Source organism: Nanorana parkeri, unplaced genomic scaffold, assembly GCF_000935625.1.
Source record: "Nanorana parkeri isolate BGI_ZX_2015 unplaced genomic scaffold, ASM93562v1 scaffold1584, whole genome shotgun sequence".
Taxonomy (NCBI): domain Eukaryota; kingdom Metazoa; phylum Chordata; class Amphibia; order Anura; family Dicroglossidae; genus Nanorana; species Nanorana parkeri.
In genome coordinates this window covers 1,485-27,054 of record NW_017307852.1, presented here as the reverse complement: position 1 = coordinate 27,054, position 25,570 = coordinate 1,485, and the positions used below count along the sequence as shown (strand labels likewise).

The window sequence follows — 25,570 nt, the reverse complement described above, 5'->3', positions numbered from 1 at the left end:
ATATATATATATATATACTGTACATACAGTATAATGCAAATTGTATTTTGCAAACAATAGACAGTGTAATAAAACAATAAAAAACGAACACACTTTTTTCTCTCTTGATCAGTGGTTATTTAAAATAAATAAATGCTACTGTGCACAAAAAGTATAAATTTTATGCCATGAATTGTCATGAGAGAAAGATAAAAAAAATTGCAAGAAACCTAATAGGAGAAGAGGAACAAGGATTAATTGGAGCTTATTAGGGTAAACTGTTAGTTAATAATGGGTTAAATAGGTTAAAAAATCTAGTTAGGTTTCTTTAACTGTCCGATTAAATGGACATCAAAGATATTTACTGAGTGCTGGTGATTTCTGCTTTCCACTGTTTGTTGCACGGTGCCATCCGTAATTGTCACTGTGAGCACCACTACAAGTACTTGGGCCCGGAGCGCTGTGAGGAGTGCAGAGGGACCTACTATTTTCTTTAACTGACATCATATTCAGAAGGAGATCATAGTGTGATCTATAGATAAATGAAACAGTAAATACAATGTTATTTTGTATCTCTATATCGCCTGTGTAAACAAATGTTTGCAATGTTACTTTGTATCTCTCTATCCCCTTCTGTTGAATGTTTATAAACAATGTTACTTTGTATCTCTCTATCTCCCTCTGATCAATGTTTATAAACAATGTTACTTTGTATCTCTCTATCTCCCTCTGATCAATGTTTATAAACAATGTTACTTTGTATCTCTCTATCTCCCCTCTGATCAATGTTTATAAACAATGTTACTTTGTATCTCTCTATCTCCCTCTGATCAATGTTTATAAACAATGTTACTTTGCATCCCTCTATCTCCCCTCTGATCAATGTTTATAAACAATGTTACCACCCAAGAGACACAACACTTTCAAATACAATTTAACAAAAACTTTTCAGCTGAATTTTGTGTGAAAGTTGTCCAAATCTTGAGTGAACAGATTGACAAAAAGACTCCTGTTATTGCTGTGGACCTCTATCAAACTGTCCTGTGATGGCAGCATACTGGAGATGTGAAATGCAGTTCTCACACAGAGCCCAGCAGTCTATTTCTCCAGTGGTCCAACACTTCCCCTGAACATGGCTCCAATTAGCAGTGCTTGCACACCCTGAGCAGACTTGTTGAATGGAACACCATGTGGGGGTGTCAGGGGTTATCTTCTTGATAAAAACAGACTGAGCTCTATCAAAACATTAACAATGATATGCTGATGCCTCGATTTATCTCCACTGCAAGACCCATGAGCTCCTCTATACCTACCTAGCATAGATGTGCATTTACCTTGCAAATAGAGTGCAGTGACTTCCCTTGATATACAATCTTAATTAGTATGTGCTATACTGATTAGACAAAATGAAAGGTATGTATTGTTAGAGTTGAACTCCAGGCAGATATGGTGCAGCTCATGTAGTTTAGGCCTGAATGTTATCTGAAACCATGCACATGTATATATTTCCTGAATTACATTGTTGCAACTGTTTATCAACCCAAATTTTCAGTAAAAGATACACTCAAACAAGTACACATGAACACAGTATATCACCCAATTTTTGGGTAAAATGCAAAAGATGAGGTTGGGTAAATAGATAATAAACATGTCAAGTGTGCACCTGTGACATGGTGAAAAAGGACAGTACCCCAAATTGTTCATAGGCAACAGTTTAAAAGCTTTTACAGGTCACCAGTTTAGAGTTAACCATGAATATTGGCCCTAGAATTATTATTCACACTCCGGTGCCGACATGCATGGCAAAATTGTCTTCTGTAATGTAGGTGCATCCACCGCATGTTTGTGATAGTATGTGGGGAACTTTTCAATTTTTTTGGGTGTTTTTACATTTATTTGACCTTTTTTACTTTATTGTGTCACATAAAGTACTGTATTTTTATCACATAGGGGGCTCACAAGCATCCTATGTGATAGGACTTTAGTGGTGACAGGTTCTCTATATGAAACATTAGGGGTGTATTAGGCATCTAAATTCACCTTTGCAGACCATTGAAGCTGATCAAGCTCTTGACTGAATGACAGCTCAGAAACCTGAATCAACGAAATCATTGTCGCTTCGGGGTTCATTCAGCAAGGAGATCAGCAGTGCTCTGTATATCTCGACTGGATGGATATAAATATTTTGGCAAGTAAAACAGCTCTTATATAGATATTTCTATCAGTTTGCTTGGGGTTCCGCTTGAAGATCTGACTTTTCTAAGGAACTAACACAAAGGTTCTGTAGAATTTAAAATCATATGGTCTATAAGCTTTAGTATTTTCAGGTCTTGTAAAATAATATTTACCTAATGCTTATTTTGGAATATATGAATTATTTATTGTCTTCACTACCTAGTTCACCACAAAACATCCACTTACTGTATGTCACAATTCATAAAAATGTTTTTTAACATTACCATGCCACACAATTCTTGCCCCTACAGATGAACACTTCTTTTCCTGTGGGGTTTATTCTTTTGGGATTTCAAGAGCTTCATGGTCTACAGAGTTGTCTCTTCGCCTTTTTTCTTTTGATTTACCTTATGACCATATGTGGAAATCTTTTGATTATCATGCTAGTGGCCAGCACCAAGAACCTCCAAACCCCCATGTATTTCTACCTTACCGTCCTCTCGGTTTCAGATATTATACTGAGTATGAATATTGTGCCCAAAATGCTTCATGTGGTGGTCAGTGTTGAGGCCCACATATCTTTTGTCGGTTGCATCACTCAGTTCTACTTCTTCTCCTTTTCAGAATGTTCAGACTGCCTTCTGCTTACGATCATGTCTTACGATCGCTACTTGGCCATCTGCAATCCCTTAAGCTATGTTTCAATTATGAACAACATATTTTGCAAGAAACTTATTGTGACGTCTTGGATGTTGAGCATTTCCATATCATTTATTAATGCTCTGTCCCTGGGGTTACTACAGTTTTGTGGCTCTAATATTATTGACCATTTTTTCTGTGATTACTCGCCTTTGATAGAATTATCATGTTCCGACACCTCTGTAGTTCAGCTGGAGGTTACCATACTTAGTTTTCCCGTACTTGTTATTCCTTTTATCATTATCACCATCTCATATATCCGTATTATCAACATTATTCTAAAGATTCCATCCAATAGTGGGAGGCAGAAAGCCTTCTCCACCTGCAGCTCCCACCTCACCGTTGTGTTTTTTTACTACGCGACCTTGATCGCTATGTATGGCTTTCCAGCGAACGGACAATCCCTCAAATTAAGCAAAGTCTTATCTTTGCTGTACACTGTGGGGACTCCATTAATGAATCCCATTATATATAGCTTGAGAAACAGAGATATTAAAGATGCCTTCAGAAAGAATTATCAAATGGTTTGTAGAATTTTATCTTAGATTATAATGGGTGTGGTCTCCCAAGAAACATACTGTATGTTATATTCATGTTCTTTACAATCAGGGCCCTATTTAAAAAGAAGAATGGATACTGATATCTTCTTCATTTCAAAGGGCATTGCAAATCCCAAAGGCAAAGCAGCGCTTACACACATGTGCTACAACACACAGTAACTCACTAATGTGCATTGTGTTGTGCTACATTCTGCAAGTATCTGTGTCCATTCTCGTGCATTTGCAGCCCATTGTAAGTGAATGAAAAAGATAAAGTGACACTAAACTCAGGAGTTACATTTTAAAATTGCATTCAAGTACCTTAACTATTATTTGTGTATCACTCGGCTATAGATCCTCAAATCATCTCTGAATTTCTCATGACACTGTCCTGCCTTCTGGAGGGTGGATACTTTTGTTCTCTATGGTCCCCGGGTGAGCCAAGCTTGCTCCTGTGATGTACTACAATGTCATGTTTAGATTAATCATTTGTATTGAAATTATGGGACTTCTGTGGGTATGAAATGCAGTCCACCTTTCATGGCTGTATGATGGGCCACTCTGAGAGACAAAGTTTCAGCACTGTCTTGCTTCTTAGAACAGCCACCAATTCAGCTACAACAGGAAGGTTTGAAAGGCTGCTGCAGGTATACGTATTCAGGGTATCTAGGTACCTGCAAATCCCACTTGCAGACTTGTACCCCCTCTCTCTTAATCCCAGTGGCTCTTAAACTGGCTTTTTACCAAATTGGTCCTACTGCATATGTACTGCATACTTGTATGTCAGGTTGATTATTTTGTCTCTGACAGGGACTGATGCAAACGTTCCAAAGTGAAATCATATTTTGATGCATATAAATTCAGGAAGCAAAAATAATTACTGCAATATGGCAAATTTAGCACCTAATTTTGCAACTTAGTTGACTCAATTTCAGAAAAATAGTGAATCCCTTTCCACAAAGGATTACTGCACACATAGTTTATTTGGTTCCTATGATGAGGAGGGAGGTCAGTAAACATGTCTCTCATGTTTACCCATCTCCTTTAGTTTATGTATGAACAAGTAACAGTACTAAGCTCTTCTGGGTAAATTCAGAAACTGAAGGAGAATAGTAAACATATGAAGAGTGTTTAATAATCTCCTCCAATTTGTGAATGAGCACGGAAGAGCTCAATACTGAGCACTTCCATGTTCAGAATAAGTGATGGTTATCAGGAACGGGGTGGAGGAGATGGAGTACTCTGCGCCCCTGATCTTTTTCTCCATCACAAAGGGGAAACATCAGGGGTCTGTTTAGACTCCTGATATTTCTCCAAAGAGGACCTATCACAATTGATGTATATACTGTCATCAAGGCTTGTGAAACAATGAATAAAACATCATTAAAATAAACAACCTCCCTCCATACACACATACGAATTACAGACACTTATCAAACTTACCACTTACCATATCATTTTGTCATTTTGACCCCTTCTCCTAAAGGCACAATTGAAAATGTACAAATAATTGTTATTTATTAACTCAATAACTCTATGCTGTAGATTTATTAAGGATTTGTAAGATATATTGTGTTTGTGTGCGCTAATAACAATTCTAATTCACTTGACAAACAGTTTCACAACTGTCATGTCATCTCCAAAATCAGAAACACAATCTTTTTATTCCATTAGTCCTGTGTTTTCATAAAATAAAGGATTTGAGTGTATTTTACAAAATCTGAAAGTGAAAAATTCTTAAACAATAAAGTGAACAATTGCAAAAACGGTATGGCGACCTAAGGGCAAATATGGAGAGAAAGGTACTACATAGTGATACGTGTTAATGTGAAATGGCAGGAAGGCTATAAACATTAAAATTATTCTTCTTAACCAACGCTAAATTGTTTTTAAAACAAGCCATCACTAACCTCTGTAGCTGCAAGCACTGTGGAACAATGAATCATCAATTTCCAACGAAGTACTCAAATCCTGGACTAAACCATTTCATTTTACCTGTTTCCTGCTATTAAAGTCTTATAAAACCCTCTGGTGTTTTTGCATATATCTATGGCTAGCAAGCAGAAGATATATGCAAAAAGTGTTAAAAAAACAAAGCTTTAAAAGCAGTTTAAACTTACCTGTGTCTTCCCCGCGCGCTCCCGTCCGAAAATTTGAAAATTCTCGGGCGGCTGCAAAGCATCTTGGGGGGGGGCACATGCGCAGTTCACATTTTCGGCCGGGACACAAGGTAAGTATATGGACGCGTGCACCTGCAGGCAGACACCTTGGGACAGAAAGTGGCAGCAAAGGACAGAGGAGTCAGCGCTGGATCGGAGACCCGCAACAACTCTGGAGGGACAGATGAAAATGACAGGAAAGAAGATCGGATTAAGAGACATAATTTAAGGTAAGTGCTTTCATTAACATGGGGGTGGGAAAACAATCTTTGACTTTAATGTCATTTTAAGCTTTCTGCTTTCCAACCATTGAATCTCTAATATAAACACAGAGCAGGTACACAGTAAGAGGGGACCACAGTGAGGAAACTCCTTGAACAACTTTACTGCTTCTGAGCTTAGTTTTTAAGGTGAATTGTCTAGCAGTTCCTCCAGTTTTATCGAGTACGAGTACCGATATTTTTTGCACCAAGTACTGGTGCCTTGTGCAATTATCAGGAAGTTGGTTGGCGTATCATGACCCGTTGCCCAGCTTCCTGATTGCCTGTGAAGCCGGTGTTCTAGCAAAATAACACTGGCTTCACTTGCTGAGGTTGTCTGGCTTCCTGACCCATCAGGAAGCCGGGCAGTGAATCATGAGGTGCCCTCCGGCTTCCTTACTGGAAGCCAGGCTGCCTAGCAACAAGTGAAGCCGGCTTCCTAGCCAATCAAGAAGCCGGGCAGCACGTCATGACCCGCCTCCTGGCTTCCTAGTTGGCTAGGAAGCCATCTTCCCATGTTTCTAGGCAGTGTTGCTTCCTGACCATTTAGGAAGCCGGATGGCACCGCATAACTCACCACTCGGCTTCCTGATTGGAAGGAAAGCCAGCTCCATGTTACCTCCTGAAGTCAGTCAGAGGGATATCTCCCTCTGACTGAAAGTTCCAGTATTGGAGGTGCGTATAGGAAAATGTGGGCAATACCGATGCTAGTATCGGTATCGGTGCATTCCTATTTTTAAGAATGTATAAATAATTGAATGCCTGGCCACATGTTCCCTAACTCATTGTATGTTCTTTTTATAGCACTCAAATGTTTTTACCTTTTTCCAATAAACGGTTAAACAAGAACAATAGACAAGAATCAATTTTGTGACATTAAATTAAAACAAAATCTAAATATAATTTCCCAGCATCAAAAATAATGAGCCCCATGAAAATATGATTGAACACATACAGTTCCCAGGGATTACATGTAACTCCATCAACTTCCATATAAAGCAACAATATATATATATATATACATCTCAACTCAACAGTGAAGAGAAAACACTTATTGCTGCACTGGATCTTTTGGATTATTTGTTTGTTGCATTATATAACTAAATATTAATATGTAACTATTAACTGATTTTTCCAATTCTGTAAGTACATGAAAATGCATATGATAGATATTTGTTTTATTTCATTGATTGAAGCATAATTGAAGTGAACCTAAAGTTGCATTCTGCTTTTAGGTCTTACTGCCCCAGAAGCAGTCTTCCTTCATGAAAACCTAAAAAGACCAGTCAACGCATCTGCCTTTTGCATTTCTGGTCACTGGGTCATAGTTTTAGCCATAATGCATCAGGTAATAGGTATCCAGGAGTCAACAGTCAATGTAGTTGGATCTGTATGTGCATTATAATTAATCGAAATTAATCAATTAATCGATTAAAATTTTTTTCTATTAATCGAACACAATTTTTTTTATTTATTACCAGCCCTACTTTATTTAAGTATTATTATCATATCCTCCAGCATGTTTATTAAAAAAAGCTCGCTCCCGGGATGGACTACAATCTCACGTTTTAGTTTCATAATTTGTATTGAGATTGTAATCCATCACAGGAGTGATCTTGGATCGGTGACTACTTTACAACACAGTACAGCGGTGGCTATGGGAACAGAAGTAGTCAACCTCTAGAAGTAAGGACAGTGTCAGCACAAATTCAGAGATGATTGGAGGATCTACAGCCGAGTGATACACAAATAAGATTTATTGTTGTTAATAGTTAAGGTGCTTAAATGTATTTTTAAGATTTAACTGATTTTACTGTCACTTTAAGTGTGTTTGTTATTTCATTGGTACTTTGTTGAGAGACATAAATCACAAATAATTAGTTTATATTAGGTCAATTTGAATTGTTTTAAGATGAACGGTGCGTCTGTGCCAGGCAATTGGAGACCTCTTCAAGATTTGAGCAGTGAATCAAGCACTACAATAATGGCAGTGGCTTAGTTTCAGGTTCTGAGATCAAGCACCAAGCCCAAGCACTACATTTATTTGAAATGATCCAACATTCTTCTTCTCAACAACCTATGAAATATCCATAGTTAAACAAAATATTTTAACAAATGTTTGTTGAGATCTAACAATCACGCTGTATTTATTACATAGATATTTATATAGCACCAACAATTTACACAGCACTTTACATACACATCAATCTCTGCCCTAAAAAAAAAATCAAAGGTTCCTATCTCCACATGCACAATGCATACTTGGGACCATTAACCTACCAGATTGTCTTTGGAAAGTGGAAATAAACCCACACAATTACAGGGGGGTATAGAAACTCCATGCAGACAGTTTCCTGACTGTAATTCAAGTTGGAGACTTCAGGGCTGCAAGGCTGGAGTGCTAATCACAGTGCTTTTGTGCTGCACACCTACACTATATGGCCAAAGTATGCAGATGCTCCTCCAAATTAATACGGTATGTGTGTTTTCCATGAGGGGTATGCGTAATGCTTCAGAATACAATGACATTTTAGACAACTGTACACTTCCAAATGTGTGGCAACAGTTTGAGAAAGGGCCTTTTATTGTTACATCAGGACTCTGCCCCTCTGCACAAAGCCAGCTCCATAAAGGCACTGTTTGGGTTTGGTTGGAAGAAACTCAAGTGGTTTACACAGAGCTCTATCATCCACCCTGCTAAACACCTTTGAGATGAATGCTAGGTCGTCTCATCTAACATTAGCACCGAAAATTACAATGGCTCTTTTGGCTTAATAGACACAGATTCCCACAGACACCCTCTATAATCTTGTGGAAATCCTTCCCGGATAATGGAGACTATAGCCATATAGTCTGTAGATATAACTACAAAACAAGGGCACAAATTCCATACTAATTGTGAGAATTAGCTTAAAATTGTAGCGCATTAAGGACACCTCCACTCGCTTTCTACTTTTTAAGGGCTTCTTTGGCCACTTTTATTAACTCAAAAGTCCACACAGGTGTTCTCTCGCAGGGGTTCTCAAACATAAAGTACAGTTTCTTCTGTTAGCAAAATAAAATTTCAAGTCTCACTGACTTCAGTTGGTTCCTTTAACCAAAACCTCTGGCCACACAGGCTTGTCTTTTCACCACACAGGTTGATTGCCACACAGGCTTGTCGTTTGCCACACAGGTGAACTGCTTCCCATTCTGCCAGACATATAGACTGGTTCCAGGGTGGAGCGGCTTTCTTAGGAGGCTGGGACTTCTTGTAGAGGCCCTAACAAGCCAGCTAGCTTCAGCTGGGCTCCTTACCTCCAAGCCTCCAGCCCTCTCAGCACTTCCCCCTAGAGGAAGAACTTCATTATTACACTTGAACACAGACAACCTTATCTACCTGCTGCCACATATTGAAAGTACATACTAATGACATTCCATACTAATGTAATTGAAAGTCTAACAAGCTCATATAGTTGTGATGGCCAGGTGTCTACAAAAATATTACCTCATTAAATCCAATTTTACCCTCTGAACAAACCTGTTTCCTTGTTTTGCATTGTTCTGTTTTCAGATAATGGAGGAGAAAAATGTGTCCAGTATTACCATGATCCACCTTCTAGGATTTCAGACTCCACCAAGCGTGACATTTTTCATCTTTTTTCTTTTTCTAAATCTTTACTGTGTGACAATATGTGGAAACCTCCTGATCATCACACTGGTGTCCTACAGCAAAAACCTCCATTCTCCCATGTACTTCTTCCTCTCACAGCTTTCTGTATCAGATATCTTACTGGCAACTGATATTCTTCCGAACATTCTCCGCACAATTTTGATGAAGGAGACCATCATTTCATTTTCTGATTGCATCTCCCAGTTCTATTTCTTTTGTGTTTCAGAAACTTCTGAGTGTCTTCTACTAACAGTGATGTGTTATGACAGATATTTGGCCATCTGTAAACCATTGCATTATACTCTAGCAATGAGTTTTCAGCTCAGCTGTATAATGATTATCACATGTTGGGTTTTAAGTGTTTTAATAGTCTTGGTTCACACTTTAACAATATCACAGTTACAATTCTGTGGTCCTAATGTCATTGATCACTTCTTCTGTGATCTTGACCCGATCCTACAGCTCTCTTGCTCTGATACTACTATTGTTCTACTCGAAGTGACATTGTTGAATTTTGTTTTTGTTGTCATTCCATTCTTTATTATCATTGTATCCTATGTGTATATTATAATCACCATTTTTAGAATTCCATCTATTACCGGCAGACAGAAAGTATTCTCAACATGCAGTTCACACCTGACTGTTGTTTGTATCTATTATGGCACTCTTGTTTGTGTTTACTTGGTACCTAGTAAAGGACATTCATGGAACATAACTAAGTTCCTGTCATTGCTGTACACTGTAGTCACACCTCTGATGAATCCAATGATATATAGCCTAAGAAATAAAGACTTGAAAAAAACTGTGGCTAAAATCATAAACCACTGTCTGCACTTGCATTTCAGTAAATAATAAAATGGGTTCCAAGTTCAAGCCAACAGACTCCCTAACAACTAATAATGCTGACAGTGGGTGGACCTTGATGAGGATGCCAAGGGACTAGTTCCCCATCAGGTCCATCCTGCTTTGACTGACTTACAGTGGGCCGATTCCATAGCCAATAAAGAGCGGATTATTGGCTATGGAATCCACCCACTGCCTGCTGTCAATCACAAGGGAGGTGGACATGATGGGGTACTTGTCTCTCAGAATTTTGCATTGGGCTCGCCCACTATTAGCATCATTGCATGCTAGAGGCTTTCAACTATGCAGCCAGCAGCATCTTAGAAACCAGTGACCCATTGTCTGCCCCTTTTCTTACATCACTGGGGATTCATAGCCATGTAAGTGAATGGGCCGGACAATATCATTGGTCGATAAAGATGCAGCTGGTGCAGACACCTACCACTTCCATAGTAACCATTGACAGTAAGAAGCTGTCATATATAATAGCAGTAGAAAAACAGCTATTTTATATGATGTTCACCTCCCACCAAACACAGTAAATGTTTGTAGTATACGAACAGACTACACTATCCAAAGAATTCCAATACTTCAGACTTTATTGAAATCCACAGCAAATCCGAACAGTGAATAAAAGTGTATAAAGCAACAAATACCAGCACTGCACACCCCCAACCATCTACAACCTCTCACATATTTCACCTGTAGGCTTATTCATAGACATGTCAATAAAGTCAGAAGTATTCGAATTCTCTGTCTGTTCGTATACTACTGCATTCCAAGGTGGAGACGGACCTATTAGACCAGCACCTGGGGAGTCCTGATGGCGGCTAATGAATTGGAACGGTGAGATTTCCTTTGGCTCTACAGTAAATGTTTGGCCATTAGGACAAACGATCGAACAAGCAAAGTCTGGTCTGAACCCATGTTGGGACTGAATTCATATCTAACCACCAAGTAAAAAAAAATGAATTGTATAGCTGGCATGTTGATCTAATGGCTTCATACTTTTTAAGATAATTGCTCAGTATCAGTAAGCAGATGAATAGCTCAGGCTTTGGCTACATTCCCTAAATGATTATTTCATGTAAATAACTAAGAAAGCACTTGGAGTACCTAATCTGACAAATGATGTTTCCTAGCTTCATGAATAAATCTATTGTAACAATATTATTGATAAATTGCTTTTATTTTATTTGTAATTAACTTCAGGAATGCATTTCAAGTGTCATTATATAAAATATTACACAATAACTTTTGTACAATACTTCTGGTATTATTTTAAAAAAGCTGGTCAGTATAGTTTTTTTGTGTGTGTTTTGTCATTAGATTCCATAGATAATAGAAATGAAAAATGAAAAAATGCAACACTATGGAGTTTGCATGTCCTCCCACACTTGAAAGACATGCATAGATTACATGCGCACTCCCAGCTGGGACTAGAAGCCACTGCTCACTGTGTTCTACTACTGTATGTGGTACCATAAACACAAAGACATGCGGGCTAGAACAGTAAGCCACTCCTTTGCTTCCCCCTTCCCTCCAGGCTAAAAAGATGGACAGCTTCTGGAGCCTGAGTTGCCACATGTAACAAAACATGTAAGCCAGCATAAAATTGGTTTAGTTTAATATTTTTCATTAATTAGTTTTTCGGGATCTGGGTCTGAAAGTCATTTCAGTTCGGAATATGGATTCAGACAAATATTGATTACAGCAAACTGACAAAAAACTACATCTTTTTTTACAGTCCGCAAAAACAAAAATCTGAAATTTGTTAGAATTTTTGGATATTCATACATTTGGATGCATCCGAAATTGTCATTATTTCTATCATTCGGAAATTTGTATGCATCCAAAATTAGGAATTTCCCAAAATGCATATGAATTTCTATTTAGAACAAAATGAATCACACATGTCTACTTGTAACCTAGTACACAGTGCCCACGTTCCCCAACAGGAAGTTCAGGTAGCCTGCTCCTTGTTATCTGGATCTGGCAACACACGTTTCAGTTTTGAATATTACTTTAATGCACAATAATAATAATTAAATTTACTCTCAATAGGAAATAATAATGAGGTTTTCTGACAGAAAAATGGGAAAATAATTTCCCTACAGATCAATAATAATGAGTCTCTTGAAAATAACAAAGAAGATTTCCTATTCCCAGCATTCAATATAATTCTAGATACTAACATATAAAAGAAACCATATTAAATATAATCAGTAGATTCAATTGAGGAAAATGCTTATTGCTGCACCTAATATTTCGGAATATTATTTGTTGCCTCATGTAAGCATCAACAGAGGGTTCACATGATCTAAGTAATTTAAAAACTGGGCAAATTATATTTTTGACCGGTTACAGTGGATCTAAAGTCAAAAACTGTCTTCCTGCTTCCCAGGTCTCCCTCCAGATCCAACAGATTCACTAATTATCTGCTGCTTTCAACCTAAACCCTGGGCAGAAGAGCTGGCAATGAAAGAGACAGAGGAGTTGAATGCCAGCTTTTCACATTTATAGTCTCTTGTTTATTGTTTTTAGGGCTTAAGGTCACAGGTAACTATTTGGTTTGTCTTTTTAACTTTCATGGAAGGTAAACAGCAAACTTGCGTGAGCATGCAGGTATGAAGTATGATCTGATTGTATTCTGCTCTAAAATAATACCTATGACATGTTAAAGTGACACTAATCTCCGGAGTGAAAACATAAAAATACATTCAAGTCCCTTAACTTTTAACAAAAATGTATCGTATTTGTGTATCAGTCGGCTGTAGATCCTTTTGGATGGAGCCAAATATTCATTAAATAAACATTCAGATTAGTTTGCATTCGGATGGATTCAAATTCAGAAATTTGGATGCATTTGCATGTCTCAATTTAATTAAATTTATATGACTATTCATTTGGAATTAAAGGAAATTTACATTTCTATTATATGTTAAAGTGACACTAAACTCAGGAGTTACATTTTAAAAATACATTCAAGTCCCTTAACTATGAACAACAATGTATCTTATTTGTGTATCACTCGGCTGTAGATCCTCCAATCATCTCTGAATTGGTGCTGACACTGTCCTTCCTTCTGGAGGGGGGCTACGTCTGTTCCCCATGGTCGCTGTGTGTGTTGCAAAGTAGTCACGGCTCCAAGCTCGCTCCCGGGATGAACTACAAATCTCATGTTTAGATCACTGATTTGTGTTGGGATTGTAGTCCATCCTGGGATTGAGCTTGGAGTGGTGACTACTTTACAACACACACAGGGACCATGGGGAACATTAGTAGCCCCCCTCCAGAAGGAAGGACAGTGTCAGCACCAATTCAGAGATGATTGGAGGATCTACAGCCGAGTGATACACAAATAAGATACATTGTTGTTCACAGCTAAGGTACCTGAATGTATTTTGAAGATTTAACTCCTGAGTTCAGTGTCACTTTAATTAAAAATAAATAGTGAAACTGTTTTGGCAACTGTTACAATCATTTTCCATTTTCATCCTCAAGAATATTAAATGTTACTTTATCTATTTCCTACAGAAAATGAAGTCATGACTTCCACAGGTTAATTGCTTTTAATAAAAATCACATAATTTTACCCATCTATCAAAGCTTTTTTTTTCATATTATGTCTTTGGGATTATGGAAAAGAAAAATATGTCCAGTATTACCATGATCCACCTCTCAGGACTTCAGACTCCACACCGTATTGCATTTTTTCTCTTTTTCCTTTTTCTTTTGATTTATTGTGTGACAATATGTGGAAACCTCCTGATCATCACACTGGTGTCCTACAGCAAAACCCTCCATTCCCCCATGTACTTCTTCCTCTCCCAGCTTTCTGTATCAGATATATTATTGGCAACCGATATTCTTCCAAATATGCTGTGTGCTGCTTTTAGGAAGGAGACCATAATCTCATTTTCTGATTGTATCTCCCAGTTTTATTTCTTTTGTATTTCTGAATCTCTTGAGTGTCTTCTTCTGACAGTAATGTGTTACGACAGATATTTGGCCATCTGTAAACCATTGCATTATAACCTAGCAATGAACTTCCAGTTCTGCTGCATAATGGTCATCACTTGTTGGATTATAGGTGCTTCGATATCACTGATTCCCACTTTAACAATATCACAGTTAACATTTTGTGGCTCCAATATCATTGATCACTTTTTCTGTGATCTTGACCCGATCCTACAGCTCTCTTGCTCTGATACTACTATTGTTCTACTCGAAGTGACACTGATGAATTTTGTCTTTGTTGTCATCCCATTCTTTGTTATCATTGTATCCTATGTGTATATTATAATCACCATTTTTAAAATCCCATCTATTACTGGGAGACAGAAAGTGTTCTCAACATGCAGCTCCCACTTGACTGTTGTTTTTATCTATTATGGTACAATGGTTTGTGTTTACCTAATACCCCGTAGTGGACAATCATGGTATACAAAACTTCTGTCATTACTGTACACTGTTGTCACCCCTCTGATTAATCCAATCATATACTGCCTAAGGAATAAAGATTTTAAAATAGTTGTAGATACAATCATCAATCACTATGTGTACTTGCTTTTCAATAGATAATAAAATGTATACCCAATTCAAGCTGTTTCTCATGGCAATTTTCATTTTTGCAAAATTTCTTATCTAGCAATCCTGCCAGCAACAGCACTACCTTTTGCAGGCTGACAACACCAAGCCAATGCCTCTCAATAGGCAGCAGCACTGTGAGCCTGCGGTGCGTGCACCTTTGGTTAGCCATTGGGCTGCAGACCTGATAGGCAGCCCAACAGCCAACTGCAGAAGTGCACAGCAGGCTGACAACACCCCTAATAAGTGAGATGTGAAAAACACCTTAACAACATCTAGAAACATTAGGGACACTCTCTAGGAGTTAGGCATATCATTGTGAAAGTTTAACAATCAAGATAAGAATTAATTCAAGAGTGCAAGCCTCAAGAATAGTAAGGCCAGATTAGACTTTGCCACAAAACCTTGCCCAGTTCTGTATGGATATTCTTTGGACAGATAAAACTAAGATCAACATGTACCAGAATGATGCAAAGAGGATAATATAGAAAGGTAAAGGAATGATCCCAAAGCATAACACATCATCTTTGAAACACGGTGAACTCAGTGTCATGCCTTGAACATGTATGGCTGTCAAAGAAACTATGGAGTTATACAATCCACTCAGATTCAGCCAGATACTGCAAAACTGATAGGATGGTGCTTCATAGTAGAGATGGACAGTCACCCAACTCATACTGCTAAAACAACCTTAAGGGCTTTTGAAGACAAAGATGTAGAATATTATTTAATGTCACCTTAAGTCAGTCACCTGTCCTCAACCCAACTGAACATGTGTTTCACATAAGACAGAAAGGCCAACAAACAAGAAGAAATGAAAAAAAGCTGCTGTGAAGGCACGGTAAAGCATTACTATGGAGAAAACCCAGTGTTTGGTAATGGCCATGGGTTTCAGACTTCAGTCATTGATTGCAGAGAATTGTTAACAAAGTATGAAACATAATCCTTACATTTATGAGTATGTAGGTTTATCTAATTGCATTTGAAAGCCTGAAAATAGGACAAGGGGTAATTGTTTATAAAAATGGCTTTAACTACTAAAAGTCTCAGAGGATTTTTTAGTGGAAGTCTACAAGTAATGATACCATTTTCTCCAGGCTGATTACCATGAAAAAGATAGCACTAGGCACATAAACTGGTATCTGCATAGCAAGAGGGTATAAGCACGCTGGCTCCTTGGTGTGCTGTCACCTGCACATCGGCACTGGGTTGGCATTTTAAGACAAAGCAGACCAAAAGTGGATCCCCTCTCAAAACACTGACATAATTTTGGTGGGTGCAAAGTTCATAAGAGAATGTGTTGATTTTGTATAAAATTGCTCAGCATTACTTACAGTGCTGTTAAAGCACCATTGAAACCTTTTAGTTTATTAGTGTAGCAGCTAAGTGTTGCAGCAGGGTTACAAACCCGGTGCTGACATCATGGGGAGAATCAGACACAAGCAGTGGCCAGGCTCTACTGTGCTCTGACCAGTCCTCTGTGCACTGCTCTACTCAACATCAATATCACTCCCTGAAAGCAGTGTTTAATGGGTTGTGGGTGTATTCTGATCTTGTATAAAATATGAAATGACTAATTCAAAAGGTGTCAATTTTGAAATATGTCTGTAAAATGAAAATTCTTTAAGTTGATATATATTTTTACAGCACTCAAACTATTTGGTTTATTCCCAGTAAACAAAGAAACATAACTCCAGATAAAAATAGAATTAAGAGTAAAAAAAAAAAAAAAAAATCATCCTTTTTAAGCACTTAAGTTTGTTACATTGTTTGAAGTGATATAAACTACAAGTTTGCTACAATATCTTGACATGTAACATATGCTAACTTATGTATGTAAGATTAGAAACATAGGGGTCTATTCACTAAGCTGCCGAGGGCAGCCGAGTGAACAACCGACCCCAAGTGAAGAGAGCCGAACACTGTTCGGCTATACATTTTAGGCTGGCACGGCTGATTTCAGCTGTATATCGGCTGAAATCAGCCGTACATCGGCTTACTGCACATGGCTTTGGGTCGACCGAACATGCTCAGCATGTTCGGCCGACCCGAAGTGCAGAAGGAGTTCGACTTAGCCGATCCAACATCTGGATCGGCTGAGCCGAACATCCGGCAGGCTACTCACTGCTGTTCGGCCAGTTCTTATAGATGCCGAACAGCAGTGAGTGAATAGCCGAATGGCGCTGAGCGGCATTCGGCTCAACTGTTCTGCTCGGTCCCTCAGAGGGACCGAGCAGAATAGTAAAATAGTTTAAAAAGTTTTAAAAAGTAAATTTGGCGTCCGGGAGCGGGAGACTCCCGGGGCGCCAGGGAGAGTTAGCTGTTTGGAGATCAGTGTCCCTGGTTAGCAGGTAACTAGGGACGCTGCTCTCTCTTAAAGTGGCTGGAACCAGCCGTAAGATCACGGGTAGCTCCGCCCAGCTGTCAGAAGCAGGCTGTCGGCCGGCCAATGGCTTCGGCTTTCAGCACGGCTCAGCCGAGCCGATGCATATGCGTTCGGCTCGACTGAGCCGCTCGGCCACGTTTGGGAGCTGTACGGGCTATTGTGACTAGCCCGTACAGCACCCCTTCGGTTCAGTAGAACTGGGGGCCAAAGCTAGCCGAAGGATCAGCTGAAGCTATGGCTAGATCCTTCGGCAGCTTCGTGAATAGACCCCATAGTATTTCTGAGAGCGCAGCACATGATCCACGTGTAATATTAATATAAGAATGAAACATCATTGTATTTTTTGCAGTATGTAATAAAGCTGTTTAAACTCAAATTTGTGGGGTGTTTTTTAGTTTACACATTGCATAGAAAACAAAAATATGTTGTAAGGCAATGTTACCAAAAGAAAGCCTTATCTGTCCTAAAAAAATACATATGTATTATTTCAGAACCAGAAGTTATCACCAAATGAACAGGTTATGAAGCAATTAATGATGAACTGTACATTTTTACTGTGTAGCAAGTAAGTTGCGCTCGGTCAGAATATAAGTGAATTTTATAAGTATGATTCAATAATCTCTCAATTCAAAGGGAAAGATTATGTGCAAATACCGGCAAATACCGGGAATAAATATCTTGATTGTGTCAAACACTCAATTGAGTGTTTAAATATGCATAGCGCACTTGATGTATTGAACAAACAATCTGATGATAAGATCATCTACACGGACATATTTTTTTTAAAACCATACATGTGTGGATGACCAAATGTTATAAATTCACTATGTATAAGTTCAAAGCAGTGAATAAAAAAGTATGAAGGTTCTAATCACATGTGAAAAAAGACGTGGTGAGAAACCTATATAATATACACACATCTATATTGTGTATTATTCAACAAATAATAAATGTACAGTGTGATTTTAGGAATATTATTGTGTACATTTTTACTGTCATTTAATGAAATATCTGCTTTCATTTCACTACTGTTTGACCTGAACACACATATAACTGTGTTCTGGTTTACATATTACATCTGTAAATGTTAACTATAAGGCTATAAACATTTTGGTTTGTGGGTTTCCTTGATCTGCAGGTTTTTGTGGACAGCTGGGTAAACCTTGATCACTATTCTGTTTTATCATTAAATCAGCCTTGAGGTTAGCATCATATGAGGAGCTAAAACCAGTTGGTATGATGATGAGGGGGAAAAAGACAAAAGGGTTTTCTGAAATATATCAATGAATACAATGGATTACATACTAACTGTTATTAGGAATTCCACCAGCTTGACAAATATATATATTGGGATACCAATAATAGATAAATACACATGTACAGATTTGTCAGCTCATTCAAGTGGTCATCTCTTATTCTAATGCATCACAAGGTACTCGACTGGATTCTTATTGGGTGATTGTTTTACTATCTGTGTGTCTTAGCAGAAATTGAGATTTAATAGACCAGATTTCATTTTTTAGTCCTGAACTGTCCAGTTTTGGTGATCCTGTGCCTACTGAAGTCTCAGCTTTCTGTTCTTGTATGACACAAGGGGAACCCAATGCAGACTTCCCCTCTTGTAGCTCATCCACTTCAAGGTTCAAAATGCTGTAAATTGTGAGATTATTTTCTGCTCACCCAAGTTGTACAGAGTGGTTATTTGTGCAACTATTGTAGTCTTTTTGGTCAGCATGGATTTGTCTGGCCATTCTCCTCTGACCTCTATCATCAACAAAGCATTTCTGTCCACAGAACTGCTGCTCACTTAATGTTTCTGTTTTTGCACTACTTTGAGGCATTTCTAGAGACCGCTGCATTTAAAGAGCCCAGGAAATCAGCAGTTACAAAAATGCTCATACCAGCCTGTCTGACACAAACAATCATGCCAAGGTTTAAAAGAAGGTGCAACACAGTGCAAAGTGATTGGTCTTGGGGAAGATCCCAAGAAATAGAAGAGGAAGGAATAGAATTCTGACTCTAAACAAAAAAGGAATTTAGTGGATTGATATGCTTTCTTCCCTTCATTCTCACGGTCTTAACAAAAACTGTCAGGGCTATTCACAAAAAGGTGAAGATCTTGCAGAAGGCAGAGGAAGTGAATAATATAGGACAAAATAGTTGATTGGGAAACTTCTCCAAATTCAGATGTTGTCCTAAATTGTTCCCTTCTCCTGCCTCCTCCAAACTCTCCACCTTCTTGTGAATAACCTTGCATGACTTGTATCTGTTTTATAAATTTTTATCATGGAGTGGTGAGTAAATGTAACCCAATTAAATGTAATAAAATTAAGTTATAATTTTGAGAACACAAACAAACAGTACTCAAAAGAATTAGAGATATTACCCTGATCAAAACAATATATATATACAGTAAGGTCAAAAATTCCTAAATTAAAAAGTGTCAATTTAAAAATGTTGCTCATAAAATCAGAATTGTGTTAATCGATTAATATTTTTCTCATAAAGTGATAATGTTTTAACATACTCCCAGTGAACAACAACAATTTTTTTAATGAAAGAAAAACAAATCTACAAATAAATTCCCTACATACTTATAGTACTTCATGAGTCCCATGAAATTTTTAAACTGTACGTCCTATCCTCAGCATTCCATATAATTCTGTCTGCTAACATACTGTATAAAAGCAACAACATTCTGTAATCAGTAAATAAAAGGGACAAATTCTTATTGCTAAACTTGATATTTCTAATAATTGTTTATCGCATTAGTTAACCATCAACACATTGTTCTTTGGTACATTGTAACTAAAAATTAGTTCATTTGTATTTTTGAGTGGATAAAGTGGACCTAAAGTCAGAAATTGTCTGACTTCCCCAATACGACAGAGTTACAGAGTCTCTACTACTCTACTACTTCCAGCCTAAACCCAGGGACGAGGAACATGTTGGATGCCTCTCACAATCCTGGTCTTTTTGCCATAGCTTTGGGGTTTCAGGTCACTGGTAAGTATTTGGGGAGTCTTTTTATTGAAGGCAGGAGAAAGGAGGGAGGCGCAGGCAGATATGTTCTGATTTTAGATGTGCTTTAAAATAATACTATTAAAATGTTTCTTGACCAACATATACAAGAATTTTACACTTTCCTTCCTCAGAACTATTCAATATTACTTATCAATAGTATAACACATTTTGTGCTTCTCCCAACATAACACATTATAATTCATCCATAGATATCAGACCTTTATCTTTCTGATTGAATTTAAAAAGGGAAATGTGATTATTTGCTTTGGGCTATTGCACTTTGAAAATGTAATATATCTTTGTACCACATTATTTACTATTTTCTAATTTAATATATAGGAAGAAAGAGTATGTAAGCTGAATGGCTTTAACAGTTTCATTGTCCTTCATTTAGATCACATAATTTTTACACACACAGGAAAACGGTTTAATTTTTTTTGTTCTGTCTTCAAGTGATGGAGAAGAAAAACATAACCACTTTGACCATGATCCACCTCCTAGGATTTCAGATTCCACACAATCTAACAATATTCATCTTTTGTCTTTTCTTCATAATTTATTGTGTGACAATATGTGGAAACCTCCTGATCATCACACTGGTGTCCTACAGCAAAACCCTCCATTCTCCCATGTACTTCTTCCTCTCCCAGCTGTCCCTATCAGATATCCTTCTGGCAACTGACATTATTCCTAACACGCTCCATGCTGTTTTAATGAAGGAGACAATAATATCATTTTCTGATTGCATCACCCAGTTTTATTTCTTTGATGTCTCAGAAACTTCAGAGTGTCTTCTTCTGACCGTCATGTGTTACGACAGGTATTTGGCGATCTGTAAACCATTGCATTATAACCTAACAATGAACTTCGAGTTCTGCTGCAAAATGGTCATTGCGTGTTGGGTTTCAAGTGCTTCAATAGTATTGATTCACACTTTAACAATATCACAGTTAACATTCTGCGGTCTTAATACTATGGATCATTTTTTCTGTGATCTTGATCCAATCCTAAAACTCTCCTGTTCTGACACAACCATTGTTCAACTTGAAGTGACATTGCTGAGTTCTTTATTTGTTGTTATGCCTTTTTTTATTATTATTGTATCATACGTTTATATACTGATTACCATTTTTAAAATTTCATCCATTACCAGCAGGCAGAAAGTTTTCTCAACATGCAGTTCCCACCTGACTGTCGTTTGCATTTATTATGGTACTCTGGTTTGTGTTTACTTAATACCTCGTAGTGGACAGTCATGGAATATCATGAAATTTCTGTCATTGCTGTACACTGTAGCCACCCCTCTGATGAATCCAATTATATACAGTCTGAGGAACAGAGACTTGACAAGAGCTGTAGATGAAATGATCAACCACTGTTTGCACTTGCTTTAAAGTAAATAAAGCTGGCCATACACTGCTTAGATTTTCAAAAGAACGTTCATGAAAAAGAACTTTCTTTCGACTTTCTATTAGTTTATGTGGTCAAAATGGTGATCAGTTTCAACCGTAGTGATGAAAAAACTCGAAGGAGCAGGATTTTGTTTTCATGATTGAACAAAGTTTTAACAGTGAATGTTGTTTTTGCTTGAGAAACTCAATTCATTCCAAAATTGAATGTCAAAATTGTTTTGACCGACATTCATCAAGTGTTTGATTATCGGGTGGTAAAGAAAGATCTTTTGTACGAACGTTCGTTCAGAAACCTACTATTGTATGGCCAGTTTAATGAAAAGTGCACTCAATACAAATTGTCATGCATGTTAAAATAGTAATAATAAATGTAGTATGTCAAAATGGACTTGGATAGCATATGTACCAATGACAAACGTACGGATTTATGATTTGCTTTTCATTAGCAAATTCAAATGTTAAGTTTGTCATGCCTTTAGGAAAAATGTGTGTGGCTAAATTCATTTCCATGCATTATTTAAATTTGCTATATATCTTCAAAAGTGATGGGAATTCTCAATTAGGACAGTTGTCCCAGGATCAGGTGTCTTTTTGGGAGGATTTCCTTGTGCCTCTTATTCTAGAAGCAACTCTAAAAAGTTGGATTTCCCCTCTCCAAATAGGGGGGTGAAACTCTCCATTGGATCACAGACAGCAATAAAAAAAAACCTTAATGAGGGTTTAACCCTTCCACATTTTATCCAAAATGAAAAAAGGTTTTGCCTTGAGATACACTTTAAAGCTATACTTCTGAACTGTCGGTAGATATTTGATCATATTCCTACTACATCATATTTGGTCCAGTCTTAAAAAATATCATACTATGGCCAAGGGTGCCCTTAAGATGATAGTAAACCAGTTTATTTTGTCAAGAAAATAGCCATGCACCACTTGTAATTGTTATTAATGTGTGGCTGCTTTACAAATCCAGAAGAGTGAGATAGAATAAGATTGTAATAAAACTAAACTACACCATTTGGGGAAAAAAACATGTACCTAAAATTATAACTGCCACTTGACTGCATCAATGAATGTACTTGTCTGTAGAGATGAGGTTGGATTATCTGCCTTTAAGGGTTTGAGGCAAACTCTAGGTGTTCTAGGTTAGCAGTCCGAGCCAATTTATGTCAGAATTCACTAGAAGAAATTCTTTGTAACCATAATGCACTGCTTGGCCTTTGAACGTAGGTCATCTAGCTTAGAAGGTCCAATAAGAGGACATTTGTAAAAGGCACACCCCTGACTTTAAAAGGGTGAGGTCATAAAAAACATTTTGACAATGTGCTTTACGTGCAATAAGAAAAATATAGCGAGTGCTGCTGACAAATTGTATAGGATAGATTAGTATGAGGTGTGTAGGCACTGACAGGTCTGTTATTGCATATGTAACTACTTACTGAATGTGTAGATAACAAAATGCTGTGTAGCTTAGTTACGATGGGGGGAGGGGAGGGTTTTAACCTTTCCCCATACTTTGTTACATCTTTTTTTTTTTTTTTTTTTTTTTTTTTTTTATTTTGTAAATGAAAAGTACAATGTTACAGGATTGCACGTTTCACATCATCTAGTATCAAGAAGTATGGGTTATACAACATCTTCTAGCATGTGCATTAGCTTGTTATATCATCAGAAAAAATGTTGAATTAGCAAGAACGTTTTCAAACAAGAAACAATACCTAATAAAATATAGTGTTATAGTATAGTGAAATAAAATAAACAATAAACAAAACAATAAACAAAACAATGCATGCTCCTTAGTGCTTTCACGGATGTTAGTACAATTGTCAAGGCTCATACCTTCACCTGTAAGTAGAGTAGAATGGTGCTGAGGCTACTAATAGCAGCAGCTTCCTTGTGCTAAGAGACGATATCTTTATCCTACAGGGTTTATGCGTTTGTTTAACATTCGTTGCTCATTGCCTACCCTGCAGTTTGTCCAAAAGGCGACATGTTGAGAATGCGAACGGGGAGAGCAGTTTTTCCCTTTCGGAAGGGGAGAACGTGAAGGTCATATAGGATGTCCACCTATTGTAGAACGTAGTTAGCCCCTTCTCATTCTGAGTATTTAAAGCTGCATCTAGTCTGTCTAAATAGAACAGATTTATTAAGTCGGCTTCGAGTCTCTTTATCGTGGGAGGACGAGGTGATAGCCATTCCCGAAGGATACAACGTCTAGCTACCAATAGAGAGATGCTAACCCACTGTCTGTCTGAATGGTTGAGATTGCTGGGAATAGTTAATGATGGGTCCCAATAGTTAAATAAAAACAATAGAACCTCAAGGGAGTGTTTGGCCTACCATCAATGCAACGTACTGTATAACTGCCTCCCAGAATAGTCGAATCTGGGGGCATTCCCATAAACAATGAAACAAGGAAGCCGCCCACAGTTTACATTTAGGGCAATGATCGAGGTAGAGCACATTATGAGACCGTTTACTTTTAATTTGAAATGCATAGTAGGCATAGTAGGCATAGTAGGCATAGTCTATGCACAATCTTGTATTGTGTTTCCCTCCATTGTCCCTCGTTGGACACTAGCTTACAGGTAGAGCGGTACCCCTGTAGCAATTTCTCAACAATGTCATCGGTTGGAATGTCTTTTTCCCATTTGGTAAGATTGGAATGTGCTAGAGGTGGCAGACCAGCTTGTCGGAGGTAGGTATAAATGAACGATATTGAGTTTGTGTCTGTGGAGGCTATTCTGTCAAGGTGTGTTCTAATCAGTAATTGGGAAAGATTAGGGTTTAACTTTTTAATGTGAGTAGTGGTTTGCAAGAAGTGTAGAAAATCTTTACCAGGGATCTGGTGTAAAGTTTGGAATTCTGGGAACGTGAATAACTTGGTGTTCGTCACATTTATAAAATCAGTGAAGTGTGATATCCCCTTAGATTCCCATTTGGCAATGGTGTCATAATCCTCTCCCTGCTGAAAGGAGGGGTTTCCCCTAAGCGCCAGATGCTTGGAAAAGTAAGGGTTCATCCTCAGCAATTTGTGTGTTTCCCTCCAAGTGATAATTGTGTCTCTGATGAGTATGTTGGAGCGGATAAGGATGGGTAGGGCCGAAAAGGTGCAGTGCAGGAGGGATGGGAGTCTCCAGGGATATACCTTCTCCGTCTCCAAAAGGAAGTTGGAATAGTGGGAAGAAGAATCTGTCCAGTCCTCCGAATGTCTGAAGAGGCAACTCAGATTGTAGAGTCTAAGGTTTGGAAAGGCCATGCCTCCTTCCTTTTTCGGTAGGCTACGTTTTTTAAGAGATATTCTCGCTTTTTTTCCTTGCCAGATGAAATTTAGAAAAGCTTTATTAACTTCATTTACATCTTTGTGTTTCAACAAAACATGGAGCGTCTGCAAGGGGTATAAGAGTCTGTCAAAGGGGATCATTTTAATGAGATGAATTCTGCCGAATAGTGAGAGCTGGAGATCTTTATAGGTGAGTAGCTCTTTCTGTATTTTCTGGATAAGGGGAGGGTAGTTTAGGTTGTATAAAGAAGATGGGGTTTTGCCAATTTGTAGGCCCAGATTTAATAGAGTGTTTGGCTATGGTGAAGGTTTTTAGGGGTAGTAGGGAGAGAGTTGCGGATGGAGTGAGTGGGAGGACTTCTGATTTGGAGACATTGATGGTTAAACCAGAGAATTTTTGAAAGTGATCAAAAACATCTTGAATCAGTGGAAGATCATGTGAGGGATCAGAGGAGAATAAAATTATATCGTCTGCAAAAAGCACAATTTTCAGTTGTTGGGTGATGAAAGGGATGCCAGAGATGTTTGATTATTTTTGGAAATATAGGGATAATGGTTCTAAAGATATATTT

General features: G+C 37.8%; 2 protein-coding genes and 1 pseudogene across 2 annotated transcripts; all 3 read left to right on the top strand.

Moving 5' to 3' along the window:
• The first annotated feature begins 2,056 nt into the window (after positions 1–2,056).
• LOC108798896 lies at positions 2,057–7,088 on the top strand (annotated as a pseudogene).
• Positions 7,089–9,451: 2,363 nt separating this feature from the next.
• On the top strand, positions 9,452–10,315 carry LOC108798895 (olfactory receptor 1468-like). Its single transcript, XM_018570704.1, has one exon. The coding sequence runs from the start codon at positions 9,542–9,544 to the stop codon at positions 10,313–10,315; it is 774 nt and encodes a 257-aa protein (XP_018426206.1). The 5' UTR covers positions 9,452–9,541.
• A 10,446-nt stretch (positions 10,316–20,761) lies between these two features.
• On the top strand, positions 20,762–21,700 carry LOC108798893 (olfactory receptor 10A7-like). The gene has a single exon (XM_018570703.1). It carries the CDS (start codon positions 20,762–20,764, stop codon positions 21,698–21,700), a length of 939 nt encoding a protein of 312 aa, XP_018426205.1.
• The last annotated feature ends 3,870 nt before the right edge of the window (positions 21,701–25,570 follow it).

Bases quoted from the DNA above. Each gene is read 5' to 3' on its own strand.
- LOC108798893 (XM_018570703.1), top strand. From the start codon at position 20,762: ATGGAGAAGAAAAACATAACCACTTTGACCATGATCCACCTCCTAGGA.
- LOC108798895 (XM_018570704.1), top strand. From the start codon at position 9,542: ATGTACTTCTTCCTCTCACAGCTTTCTGTATCAGATATCTTACTGGCA.